A 14,607-nucleotide genomic window follows, 5' to 3' on the forward strand; every position below is an offset into this window, starting at 1 on the left:
GACACCTGCTACTGATATTAAAAAAAATAAAGTTAGGTTATTTACATTAAGGATATTACATTGGAAGTAGATATATCATATATATATTTAAAAATTCAAATAGGACAGATAAAAAATGAAAATTGAAAGCAACACACAGACACAAACACACATGTACACATCAAAGATAACACACCAAATATACTCTTTTCTTGCCACTTTTTAAGTATATATCACTCCTTCAATTTGTTCTATTAATAATAAAACAAATGTTAAGAACTTTATGTATTACTTATCTTTTATGTATTATTCATACTTATCTTTTACTACAACTCATTATACAGATGATAAAAGTGAGGCATATATTGTTTAATAAAGCTAAGTTCCACAGGAAGTGGTGGAAGTGCATCTGAACTCAGGCAGTTTGAGCTTAGAGCTTGTGAAATCAAGATATCTTTGTGGTTTCAATCACTTTAATACATTCATACATTTTTACTTAGTGGCAATCAATGTACAGGTATATTTAGCTCCCAGTTAAAATAGTTCCCATTGAAGACACTCACTGGCAGTGTGTCAAATAATGTTAAATAATATTTTTTTAATTCACACAGGAATTTATGAAGTAAGTTGTATTTTTCCAGTTTATCAGATGAAGAAACTGAGGTTTAGAGGTTAAATAATTTAAGATCAGAGAGCTAGTAATGGTAGAGTTGAGAATCAAACTTGTGTGAATCTAATTTCAAAAACATTTGCTTTTAGCTGCTAGTTTATAATGTAATCTGTCTTTCCCCCTTGCTTAAATTTGCATAATTATTATTTTTCATATTCCAGTAAGGTGAACTATAATTTAATGAACTAGTCCTTTGTTATTGGACTTTACATTGATTTTGGTTTGGCTATTCAAATACTGTGAGAAAATAATTTTTTAAAAAAATTGTGTCTGCTAACTTAAATCTCTGCAAAGTCACCCTTATTTTTTAAAGATTTATTTAATTTATTTTTCCCCCCATCCCCACTCCCCCCATTGTTTGTTCTCTGTGTCCTTTTGCTGTGTGTTCTTCTGTGTCTGCTTGTATTCTCATTAGGCAGCTCTGGCAATCAATCCTGGGACCTTCCAGAGCGGAAGAGAAGTGATTACTCTCTTGCACTACCCCAACTCTCTGTTCTACTCCATCTTATTTTCTCTCCTGTGTCTCTTGTTGCGTCATCTTGCTGCGCCAGCTCTCAGCGTTGGCCAGCACTCCTGTGTGGAGCGGCTTTTCCGTGCTGGGCAGCATTTCCATGCAGGGGGGCACTCCTGTGTGGGGCGGCACTCCAGTGTGGGCCAAAACTCTGTGCGGGCCAGCTCACTGCATGGGCCAGCTTGCCCTCACCAGGAGGCCCTGGGCATGGAACCCTGGACCTTTTATGTGGTAGACAGGAGCCCAATTGGTTGAGTCACATCTGTGTCCCAGAAAATTATTCTTGATAAAACTCCTTCCTTTTTATTGGATGTTTTCCATGTGATAAAATCCCAGAAACGGAATTACTAGGTCAAAAGATATGAATGCTTAATGGCTTTTAACATATATTGTCAAAGTAGATTATTAAAGATTATACATTTAATACATGGCACCAGCAATCTTTTTTTTTTCACTTTGTCTTCAAAGATTATTCTGTTCATTGATACAACTTTTTTGATGGCAGACAAAAAAAAGATCAGTTTAGACGGAGAAAAGTTCCCAGTTGGTGAAGAATGGCATCTGAAGGTGGGTGACAGAGGGTGGTCTGGCTTTATCTTTTTTGGGGGGTTAGTTAGGGACAGGGAGGTGGAGTGAGGCGAATTTAAGAATGGACAGGAAGAGAAGATGGGCTAAAAAATGTCTTTAAAAAAAAAAAGGAATATATTCATAATCAATTGAGTCAACCTTCAGGTACGAAATAAAAATAGAGATAATAGGAAAAATATCATAACTTAAAAGCTAGCATTTACTGGTGTATTTTGATTTTGATTTAACAGAGGGGAACCTGAGAGTTCTAAATGTATAATTAGTAAATGGCAGAGCTTGAATTCCAATGCCGGCAATCGGAATAACCATTTAAAAATGGAGGTTTAAGTATTCTAAGAGTGAGAAAATGTATAGGAATGGGGCATGGGCATAGAGATTAAGGGGATAACTAGTGAAAAAAGACTGCATTTCAAAAAATTTCCCAATGGGCTAATTACAGTTATCTTTTACTAAGGGCCACAGAGCCATTTACTCCCAGTAACAATTCTGTGAGGTAGGTGCTATCAGTTCCATTTCTTCAGACCAGGGGATTGAAGAAGACAAACGACACTTTTTCTGCTTAAGCTGAGTGAGTTACACCTCAATAGCTGGCTCTAGAGCAAGATAAGGCAGACTAAAGGAGTCCTCGCAACAAAACGGAGCAGGGCAAGGCAAGCAGGCTGAAAGTGAGAAATTCAGGGAAACTTTCTCATTTAGAGCTTTGGCTGCTTCCAGAGTTCAAATCTCTCCGGCCAGTCCGCCAAATCGTCACAAAGCCCGCCCCTCAGCCGGGAAGCCACGCCCCCTTCCTCGGCTATTTTCTGAGCTTCCAATACTTCCCTCCTTCCTGGCCCCTCCCACCCCGCCGAGCATCATTTCCTGTGCGCTGGATGCTGATTGGCCCAGCGGTCGGAAGTGAGGGCGGGCGGTGGGGCCGTTGCCGCAGTGACAGTGCTGGGGGAGTCCGAAGATGGCGGCGTCGCGTCGCTCTCAGCATCATCACCACCATCATCAACAACAGCTCCAGCCCGCCCCAGGGGCTTCGGCGCCGCCGCCGCCACCTCCTCCCCCACTCAGCCCCGGCCTGGCACCCGGGACCACCCCAGCCTCCCCCACGGCCAGTGGTCTGGCCCCGTTCGCCTCTTCGCGGCACGGCCTAGCGCTGCCGGAGGGGGATGGCAGTCGGGATCCGCCCGACAGGCCCCAATCCCCGGACCCGGTTGACAGTACCAGCTGTTGCAGTACCACCAGCACAATCTGTACCGTCGCCGCCGCTCCCTTGGTCCCGGCTGTTTCTGCTTCATCTGCCGTCGGGGTCGCTCCTCACCCAGCCGGTGGTGGCAGTAATAATTCACCATCGTCCTCTTCTACCCCTACTTCTTCCTCATCTTCCTCTCCATCCTCCCCTGGTTCGAGCTTGGCGGAGAGCCCCGAGGCGGCCGGAGTTAGCGCCTCAGCAACATTGGGGCCTGGGTCGGCGGGACCAGGGCCGGGGGTCTCAGCAGTGAGCGGGGCCCTACGAGAACTGCTGGAGGCCTGTCGCAATGGGGACGTGTCCCGGGTAAAGAGACTGGTGGACGCGGCAAACGTGAATGCTAAGGACATGGCCGGCCGGAAGTCTTCTCCCCTGCACTTCGCTGCAGGTCAGCGACTATTGTTTTTTAAGGGCTTTGGGGTTGGGGTCGGGGATCCAAGTAAGGTACGGAAACTGCTTAATATAATGGGCCAAAAATGGGGGCGTGGTTACGGTTCTTTAACACTTCACCTGAAGGCAGGAGTTTCCTTCCTTGAGAGAGTGCTTGGTGACGGGGGCGTGGTAGGGGAAAAGCGTGAATCCATTCTTGAGTGTTTGCACAGTGACACTTGTACTCTTAGTCTCTGGATGTGGCTGTATTAGAACTTTTCAGTTCTGAATGTATTGGAATAAAGTTAGATTTGGGCAGTCTTAGAGTAGATTATTTTCGTTCGTTAGTTTATTTCGTTTTTGCAAGAGTCAGTCCCTTGAGGACAGATCTAGACCAAAAGAAGTTTAGTGTAACGCCACACGTTTGAGGATCTGTCATGGACTTACTAAGTCAAAAGAATACGTAAATGAAGTTTGTGAAACTGCCCTTTCTTCAGGAATTTATTATCTAGTTGGGGGCGACCAAAATAATGCCGATGTAACACAACTTGAAAATATTTGCATTCTGTTATATTGCATCAGTTATAATGGAAGAAATATAGACTTTGAAGTTCTGGACACTGCTATTTGTTAGTTGTCTAACCGACAATTTGCTTTATCTCAGCTGCTTCTGTTTTCTCAGGGGCAAAAAAATGAGAAGTGTCTGACACACAATAAGTTCTCCAAAAAAGTGCTGATTCCTAAACCCTGTACTTCATTCACACTTTACTCTTTTGTCCTTTTGTTTAATTTAAAACAAGTAGTCTATTCTCTTTTATAAAACCTAATGTCTTTTTTATAAAATACAGAGAAATATAAAACAAAAACAAAGGACCATAATTTTACTGCCCAGATAACTGCTACTGATATTGTAAAAAATAAATGTTATGTACATAGAGAACATTACATTGGAAATATATATATCATATATATTTAAAAATGCAAATAAAACAGATAAAAAATGAAAATTGAAAGCAGCACACACACATCAAAGATAACACACCAAAGATACTGTTTCTTGCCACTTTAAAAATATATATTACTCCTTCAGTTTGTCCTGTTAATAATAATGCATATTTTAAGAACTTTATGTGTTATTTATCTTTTACTACAGCTAAGAAGATTTTGTAATCCTTATTTTACATAGGCATATATTGTTTACATAAGGTGAAGTTCACACAAAGTGTGGAACTGGATTTGAACTCAGGGAGTTCGAGCTTACAGCTTGTGAAATCAAGCTTAAACTGTCATAATGTATACTGGGGTTATGGTCATTTTTCCTTTTTTGAATGATTGTATTTAGTGCTTCCACTTTCTCAGTGTTTTGGGGAAAGAGGTAGTGTGTGTAGGGCATATATGGCAAGGGAAGCTTTCACAAATGTTTTTACTGTATCCCACATTCACAAAACTGAATCAGAAGTTTCAAGAAACAGCTGAAATTTGCACTATGTGGTATATCCTGGTATTTTATATCCTCTGTCACTTCATTTCTTAAAAACGCTGTAAGGCCCACTAATGGGTCCTGACCATTAGTATGAGCAATAGCTTTATAGGAACTCTCTGTTGGGTTACTGTATTCATTCTTTTTTTTTTTTTAAGATTTATTTTTATTTATTTCTCTTCCCTCCACCCCCCCACCCCTGGTCCCCATTGTCTGTTCTCTGCATCCATTTGTTGTGTGTTCTTCTGTGTCCACTTGCGTTCTTGTCAGGCGGCATGGGGAATCTGTGTCTTTTTGTTGCGTCATCTTGCTGCATCAGCTATCCATGTGTGGGGCACCACTCCTGGGCGGGCTGTGCTTTTTTCATGCAGGGTGCATTCCTTGTGCATTGGGGCACCCCTACCCAGGGGGCACCGCTGCATGGCATGGCACTCCTTGAGCACGGCAGCTCTGTGCATGGGCCAGCTCACCACATGGGCCAGGAGGCCCTGGGTACTGAACCCTGGACCTCCTATGTGATAGGCGGATGCTCTATCAGTTGAGCCACATCCACTTCCCTGTATTCATTCTTAATACATAGATTACTATTAAGAATGTTGTGAATGGTATCATTAACAGACTTCCATCTAACTAGATATTTACTCAGGAGTGTTGCTTATTTTAAATGAAATAGCATTTTTTTTTCTTTTTAGGTTAAATAAAAGGTCAGGTCTTATTTTGTAAATCAATCTAGGCTTATTTTTTCATAATTTTTTGCAAATTCAACTACCTTGTTTTACAAATCTTGCAATTTTTCACCATACCTCTTTGTAAGTAATCACTACCAAATGATGGTTATATTTTTATTTGATTAGTGTAGTAATGTAGCATTAGTTACAAAGGAAATAGTACTTGTCTCCCAAATCACTGCTTTTGAGTTTGCCATAATGGTTACTTTTATTCTGTTTTAGAATTTTATGTGTACCCAGATAAGCTAGAATACAAACAGTAAAACAGTTCTTACAAATTGCAGTGTTGCAATTGTGATGTGTTGTAGTGATGAGAACCTAACCTTGAACTGGATTTTTTATAAATTTTTTTTTAGTTCAGTTGTGGAAAACTGGCAAATAATAATAATAAAACTCTCCATGTTATAAAAATATAACACCATGTATTTTATAATATTTTCATGTTTATATACATAACATTAAAACTTTGTTAAATCTGGTGTTGTTCATCATGTACTGGCTAAACAGTTAAATCTAATTCTCAAATGAGTGTTAATTGATCACTGAATTGTCAGGGAATAGCTGTTTTAGAGGTGGAAAATTAGGTGGAAAGGTTTAAAAGTTGTAGTTCATTTGTTCCACAAATATTTTATTGCTTATCATAGGTCAGATGTTAAATACTGGTGCAATTTTTGGAGTGCACATAGTCCTTACCCTTGTGGAGTCTATGGTCAGGTGGGAAGACTAACAGCTGAACATTACCACCAACAAAAACCTGCAAAGTATGTTCCCAAAAGTGATAAGAAAAGTACATTATACTGTTGGAGCAGGTAATAGGGTCTCTTGTCCTGGTTTTAAAGGGGTTCAGGAAGTTTTTCCAGATTGAGATTTTTAAGAAGGGATTTAAAGGATGAGTCCAAGCTAGCCAAGCATAGAGTGAAAAGAATAATATTAATGCCTTTGTGTATGAGAAATGTGTTTATAGTTCTGAAGAATGAAATTAAACTATTTTAATGATCTTAGAAATTGTATGAAGCCATATTTAAATCCTAAAGTAATTAAAAAAAATTACCATAGTATGGTAGTTTGGAACTGTATGTACCCCAGAAAATTATGCTCTTAAAGCTAATACATAGTAATGGCCTTATCAGATTTTGTTACCACAGTTTAGCACTTCTAATAAAATGACTTGAGAAGAGAGAAAAAAAAAAGCTAATACATAATGTGGGTGTAAACTATTGTAAGTAGGAACTTTTAAATAAGTTATTTCAGTTAAGGCATGGCCCAGGGTTGGTCTTAATCTTCTTACCAGAGTCCTTTATATATGGGATGGATACAGAGAGAGAAAGCCATAGAAATAAGAAGCAGAAAGCAATAAAACCTGGAAGAGAAGGGAGAGACCAGCAGATGCTGCCATGTGCCTTCGCATGTGACAGGAGTCCAGGATCTCCAGCAGCTGGATGTTGGACCCTTCACCCCAGAGTTTGGGGAGAACCTGGCTGCTCTGTAAGCTCATGGAAAGGGTGGGGCTGCCTTTCCATCAAGCCTGGGGGACAAAACATCTTTGTGTAGATGACCCTCAGACCTTTGCAAACTAATGGAGTTTGCCCTGCAGGGTTTTGGAATTATTCGGGCACTGTGACCCCTGTTTTCCTTACAATTTCTCCTTGTGGAAATGGGAATATTTATCTAATGACTGTCCCTCTCTTGTATATTGTTGTGTTCAATCGTGTGCTTGTCTTGTTATGCTTGTCTTGTTTAGGAGGCACCAGGAACCAAACCTGGGACCTCCCATGTGGGAGGGGGGCGCTCACCTGCTTAAGCCACATCTGCTCCCTGTAACCGATTTTTTTTTAAGCGAGCTTTATTAGTATAGATCCACCATTAAGTACAGTACCTGGCACCACTCAGTACAGTACCTGGCACACCATTCAGTACAGTATCTGGCACAAAATACATTTGTTGAATGAATTAATGAACATTAGGAATTATAGATTTCCAAGAAACTTACTTTTATCCTGCAGGAGGAAGGCAGTGAGGCATAGTCTTCCTCCCCGTTGAAGAGACCCTCACATGTCCACAGCTTCAGCCCTATCTACCCTGGGGTCCCCAGCATGGTATATGTCTTTCCAGAGCCTGTCTGTCCATAGGCAAAAAGACATACGTTGTAGCCTTTGGCAACTCCAGACAGCACTTCAGTCCCCGAATCCTGGAACATCTTGAGACGCATAGTGGGGATCCTCTGGATTGACTGAACAGCAGTAATCAAAGCCAAATGCCACAGCCTTCTCCCGGGAGTCCCCAAAGCCATCTGGTCAATTATCTACCTTTAAATTCCTGATTTAACTTCCATAAAAATTCTTCCCCCGTCTTTAGTCTCCTTGTTGCTGAGAGGCCGGAACATCATGGCTATTCGCATGTTCGCCATCTCGCGGACACGGCCCAGACCCAACAGGTCTGCTCAGCAGCTGCATCCCCCACCCCAGCCCTTATAACCGATTTTTGGTGAGACTTTGTACTAAACATTGTTTCTGAAATGATTTACAGCTTTGGGGATACTGTGATGGAATAATGTGTTTGCCTATGGAAAGAACATGTCTTGTGGGTCTAGAGTATGGAGCGTGGTGGTTTGGAACCATGTATACCCCAGAAGGTCATGTTCTTAAAGCCAGTCCATGCCTGTGGGTGTAAACCTATTTTAAGTAGGACATTTTGAATCGATTACTTCAGTTAAGGTTTGACCCAGGTGCACCTTGATCTTCTTACTGGAGCTCTTTATATATGGAATGAATATAGAGAAAGAGAGAGAGCCATGGAAGCAAGACACTGAAAGCAGTGTAACCTGGAAGACAAGCGAGAGACCAGCAAGTGCCACCATGTCCCTTCCCATAGGACAGAGAAGTCCATGATCTCCAGCAGCTGGTCTTTGGGAAGAAAGCATCACCTGATGATGCCTTCTTTTGGACATTTTAAACTTGTAAGCAAATAAATTCCCATTGTTAAAAGCCAGCCCATTTTATGGTATCTACTTTGGGCTTTTTAGCAAACTAAAATAATAAGCATAACCATAATTCTTTCCAGTGTAGAATTAAGAATCTTTTCTATCCCATCATGGATTATAATAATTATTTCATTTAAAATATAGCTCAGTGAATTTATTAATAATGGAATCATCCTGTTTACAATTAGAAACATAATTTTCAAATGGTGTATCTTCATTATTTATATAGGTTCTGAGCTTACTTTTTTGTACTTTAAAAAATTATTTTTATATATATTAGAGAAATTATAATTTTACAGAAAAATCATGCAGAAAATAAGAGTTACTATGTACCACCCCTATGATTATGTTAGCGTGGTACCTTTGTTACAGTTAAAGAATATTTTAATTGTACTATTAACTGTAGTCCATTGTTTGCAGTAGTATTCCGTTTGTATTGTACAGTCTTATGTTTTTAAAAAGTTTTTATTCTAGAAACTTATATACAACTTAAAATTTCCCCTTTTAACTACATTCAGTATATAATTTAATGGTGTTAATATTACATTCACAATGTTCTACCATTACCACCACCCATTACCTAAACTTTTCCGTCATTTCAAACATAAATTTCTGTACAATTAAATATTAACTCCCCATTCTCTACCTCCACCACAGCCCTTGGTAACTGTATTCTAGTTTCTGACTTTATGATTTTGTTTACTCTAATTTTTCTTATCAGTGAGAACATATAGTATTTGTCCTTTTGTGTCTGACTTATTTCACTTAACATGATGTCTTTCAAGGTCTACCTATGGTTTTGCATGTATGAGAACTTCCTCCCTTTTTATGGCTGAGTAATATTCCATTGTATTATTGACTATATTTTGTTTATCCATTCCCCTGTTAATGGACGCTTGGTTTGGCTCCTTCTTTTGACAACTGTGAGTAATGCCACTATGAACATCGGTGTGCAAATATCTGTTCCAGTCCCTGCTTTCAGTTGCTGTGGGTTATATCTAGATTTTGGATTCCTGTTTCTATGGTAATTCTATACTTAATTTTCTGATGAACCACCAAACTACTTTCCACAGTGGCTGCACCATTTTATATTCCCACCAACAATGAACAAGTGTTTCTGTTTCTCCACATTGACTCCAAAACTTTTCTGGTTTTTTTTTGAATAGCAGCCATTTTAGTGGGTGTGAAGTGCTATCTCATTGTGGTTTTGGTTTGTCTTTCCCCAGTGGCTATTGAGGGTGAGCATCTTTTCATGTGCTTTTTGCTCATTTGGGTATTTGTTTTTTGGAGAAATATCTTTTCATATCTTTTGCCCATTTTTTATTTGTGTTGCCTGTCTTTATTGTTGGGTTATAGGATTTACTGATATGTTTTGGGTATTAAATCTTTATGGGAATTGTGTTTTCCAAGAGTTATAGGATTTACTGATATGTTTTGGATATTAAATCTTTATGGGAATTGTGTTTTCCAAGAATTTTCTCCCATTCTGTAGGTTGTCTTTTTACTTTCATGATGAAGTCTTTTGAAGCACAGTTTTTAATTTTGATGAAGTCCCATTTATCAATTTTTACTTTACTCATTTGTGCTTTTGGTGGAAAGTCTAAAAAATCATTCTCTATTTCAAGGACCTGAAAATCCTTCCCTGTTTTCATCTACAAGTTTTATAGTTTTGGCTCTTATATTTAGATCTGGTCCATTTTGAGTTAATATATGTATATGGTGTCAGAAAGGAGTCTACCTTAATTCTTTTGCATATGAATAGCTAGTTTTCCCAACACCGGTTTGCTGAAGAGACTGTTCTTTCCACATTAAGCGCACTTGGTACTCTTGTCAGGAATTAGTTGCTCATAGATGTGAAGGTTTATTTCTGAACTCTCATTTCAATTCCATTGGTCTGTATGTCTATCTGGGCCAGTACAATGCTGTTTTGATTACTGTATCTTTGTAATAAGTTTTAAAATCAGGACATGTGAGTCCTCCTACTTTGTTCTTTTTTTCCCCCAAGATGATTTTGGCTATTTGGGACCACTTACCCTTTCATATGAACTTGATTCAATTGGGTTTTCCATTTCTGCAAAGAAGGCAGTCGGAATTTTGTTTGAGGTCGCATTGAATCTGTAAATTGCTTTGGGTAGAACTGACATCTTTACAATATTTGGTCTTTCAATCCATGAACATGGAAGGTGCTTCCATTTATTTAGGTCTTCTTTAATTTCCCTCAGCAATGGTCTGTAGTTTTCTATGTGCACTTCTTTACCTCCTGGGTTAAATTTATTCGTAGGTATTGTGAATGGGATTCTTTTTCTCACTTTTCAGAGTTCATTACTAGTGTCGAGTAATGATTTTTGCAGATAGATCTTGTACCCCACTACTTTACTGAATTTATTTGCTCTAGTAGCTTTGTTGTGGATTTTGGGGGAATTTCTCTTTATAGAATCATGTCACATACAAATAGGGAAAGTTTTACTTCTTCCTTTCCAATTTGAATGTCTCTTTTTTCTTTTTCTTAGCTAGTTGCTCTAACTGGAACTTCCAGTACAATGTTGGATAACAGTGACAGTGAACATCCGTGTCTTGTTTCTGACCTTAGGGGCAAATCTTTTAGTCATTCATTGAGTATGATTTTAGCATTGAGTTTTCCATATTCGCCCTTTATCATGATGAGGATGTCTTCTTCTGTTCCTAGTTTTCTGAGTGCTTTTATGAAGAAAGGCTGCTAGGTTTTGTCAAATGCCTTTTCTGCATCAATTGAAATAATCACGTGTTTTTTCCTTTTTTAATGCGGTGTATGACATTAATTGTTTTTTTGTTTGTTTGCTTGAGATTGTTTTTCTCATGTTGGACCACATTTATATTCTCGGGATAAATCCCACTTGATCATGGTGTATAATTCTTATAATTCTAATAATGTGCTTTTGGGTTTAGTTTGCTAGTATTTTGTTGAGGATTTTTGCATCTAAATTCATAAGAGTATTGGTCTGTAATTTTCTTTGCTACAATATCTTTGTCTGGCTTTGGTGTTAGGGTGATGTTGGCCTCATAGGAAGTATTCCCTCCTTTTCAGTTTTTAGGAAAAGTTTAGGCAGAACTGGTATTAGTTCTTAGAATTTTTGGTAAAACTTAGCAGTGAAGCCATCGGGTCCTGGGGTTTTGATTCCTGGTTCAATCTCTTGTTATTGGCATTGAGATCTATTTCTTCTTGAATCATTGTAGGTAGTTTGGTTATTTCTATATATTTGTCTGTTTCATCTGAGTTATCTAATTTCTTGGCATACAGTTGTTCATAGTATCCTCTTAAAATCCTTTTTATTTCTTTGGGCTCATTGTAATGTCCCCCCTTTTCATTCCAGATTTTAGTGATTTGCATCCTCTCTTCCTCTCTCTCTTTTTGGTCAATCTGGGTAAAGGTTGTTGATTTTATTGTTCTGGAAAATACTGCTTTAATAATGCCTTCTTAAGATGGCCATATTAAAATGATCCAGTTTTTTACGTAGAATAGAGTTTATATAAGACTTCCTTTTCTTCAGATAGCGTCCTTGACCCTGGTTTTCTATTGTTCAAAGGATAGGAGTGAAAGAGTTTTATAAATAGTACCAATTTAGACTGATATCATCTCCTTAATTTAGTTCTTAGTAGTAACATATTTTTATTTGTTAAAGGACCAGTGTATTCTGATGAAGTCTCTCTAAAGGAAAGTTCTGATGAGGTCTTTTTAAAAAAGACTTTTAATAAAACACTGAATTCTGATATTTCATAATATTTACTTCAAGTTGAAGGACTTTAAAATTAGGCTTCCTTGTCAGTTAATTAATATGTGACTTATACATTAGCATATGACTTAGATTATGCTGTATATGATATCGGTCATTTCAGTAGCAAAACCAGCAAAATACAGGTGACAGTTTTTGCTTTATTTTGATTTGGATGGTGTTGGTGATTGAATTATGTGGCTCAGGAAGACATATTCTTAAATATTGGTCTGCATTCTCTGGAGTGTGGACCCATTGTAAATAAGATCTCCTGAAGGTGTTACTTAAGGTAAGATGTGGTGCGTCTGAATCAGATTGGGCTTTAATCTGGATTTCCTGGAGTCCTTCATAAGCAGAATGAAATTCAGTCATTAGAGAGAGAGACAACGGAGACCAGCCTGAAGATGAAAACAGTGGAACCTGCAAGAGAAAGGAGAAAAGACCATCATGTATACTGCCATATGATGGCAAAGACCAAGATTGCCAGGCAGCCAAAAGATACCGACCCTGGGAGAAAGCAAATTCAAGCCTCTGAAACTGAGAGCCACTAAATTTCTGTTGTTCAGCCAACCCATTGGATGATATTTGTTTCAGCAGCTGGGAAACTAAAACAGATGTTATCTGCTATAGCACACATTTGACCGTATAGATGATGCTCAACTCATTCCAGACTCTTTCTGTTTTTTAGTATGACCATGCTTGCCTTTTTTCCACCCTTACTACTGTACAAATGTAGTTCTTAGTAAAAACTCTCTGTCTTCTAAACTTTTGCCTTTCAGTGGGTAAGAAAATGAATAAGAATTCTTTGGTCCTAGAGTGTGATTCATTTTTGTACTTTTCATTGTTTGACAAAGTCATTGATTATACTTTCAAGGTCATTGATAATACTCTGCTTCAGGGTTTAATAAGGGTCTAATCTGATAATTGAAGAAAATGAACCATCTTCATAAATATCTTTCCAGACCTAAAATTGTTGATGACAAAAAAAAAAATGATGAGAAATAAATCTTTTACTTATTGTTTTATTGAAACCCACACTTTGATTAAGGTACCACTTTAGGGGGAGGTGGGGAGTGGGGTATATGGGAACCTCTTATATTTTTTAATGTTAAATTTTGTGTGATCTATGCCTTCAAAAAAAAAGATAAAAAATTTACAAAAAGGTTCCACTTTAAAAAAGTTCACATATAGCTTTTAGTTAGAAAGATGGTAAAATGTATATATCTATATCTCTTTTGCTTTGATGATAATGCTCTTTGAGCAAATGATTTAAACAGCAAATTAGCTATTTGTAAGATGTTTTTAAAAATTATCTCTGATAGTAAAAATTGGTTACAAGCAAACTGTTAAACAGCACAGGAATGTTTACATCAATTATAATCCTGTATGTACCAGCCAGTTCTGTTATACAGCTATTTGTTTTGATATTACTTTTTCCATTTATCAGTCTTTTTATTAAGCATATCATTTTTTTTTAAAGATTTATTTATTTCTCACCCCTTCCCCTCCCCACCCCAGTTGTCTGTTCACTGTCCATTTTGCTGCGTGTTGTTCTTTTTGTCTGCTTCTGTTGTTGTTGGTGGTACAAGAATCTGTGTTTTTTTGTTGTCATCTTGCTGAGACCATTCTCCATGTGGGTGGCACCATTCCTGGGCAGGCTGCACTTTATTTCGCGCTGCGCGGCTCTCCTTACGGGACGCACTCCTTGTGTGTGGGGCTCCCCTATGCGGGGGACACCCCTGTGTGGCATGGCACTCTGCGCGCATCAGCACTGCGCATGGGCCAGCTCCACACGGGTTAAGGAGGCCCGGGGTTTGAACCGCGGACCTCCCATGTGGTAGACGGATGCCCTAACTACTGGGCCAAGTCCGCTTCCCAGCATATCATTTTAAATTGCAGGCCTCTGTAGAATTTCCCCTAAATACTTCAATATGCGTATCATTACCTAGAGTTCAGTATTTGTATAAAAGTTTGTCATTTGATATAACATATGTATTTACATATATTAAGTGTACCTTCACTGGGTTTGACAAATACAAATACTGGTATAATCAATCCCTTATAGAAGTTCATCATAGCCTCTGAAAGTTTCCTTATGCTCTTTCCCTCCATTCCTGCCCCAGCCTCTCCTCAGAGGCAACCACCATTCTGACTTCTTTTCCCATGCTGGCTTAAGATTTGCCTGTTTTAGAGGTTCATATAAATGGAATCACAGAACATATACTGTTTTATGTAAGGCTTCTTTTACTTCGCATGTTTTTGATGTTTTAATATGTATCAATATTTCCCTTTTATTGCTGAGAAATATTTTATGGTATG

At 38.5% G+C, this 14,607-nt stretch overlaps 1 protein-coding gene across 1 annotated transcript in view; it reads left to right on the forward strand.

Moving 5' to 3' along the window:
* The first annotated feature begins 409 nt into the window (after window positions 1-409).
* TNKS (tankyrase) overlaps window positions 410-14,607 on the forward strand; it is a 244,142-nt gene continuing 229,944 nt past the window's right edge. The window contains exon 1 of the mRNA XM_058290097.2: window positions 410-3,370. Within this exon, the coding sequence (XP_058146080.1) occupies window positions 2,698-3,370 (673 nt within the window). The 5' untranslated portion in view covers window positions 410-2,697. The remainder of the gene's footprint in view (window positions 3,371-14,607) is intronic.

This window comes from Dasypus novemcinctus, chromosome 29 (genome assembly GCF_030445035.2).
Source record: "Dasypus novemcinctus isolate mDasNov1 chromosome 29, mDasNov1.1.hap2, whole genome shotgun sequence".
Lineage (NCBI taxonomy): Eukaryota > Metazoa > Chordata > Mammalia > Cingulata > Dasypodidae > Dasypus > Dasypus novemcinctus.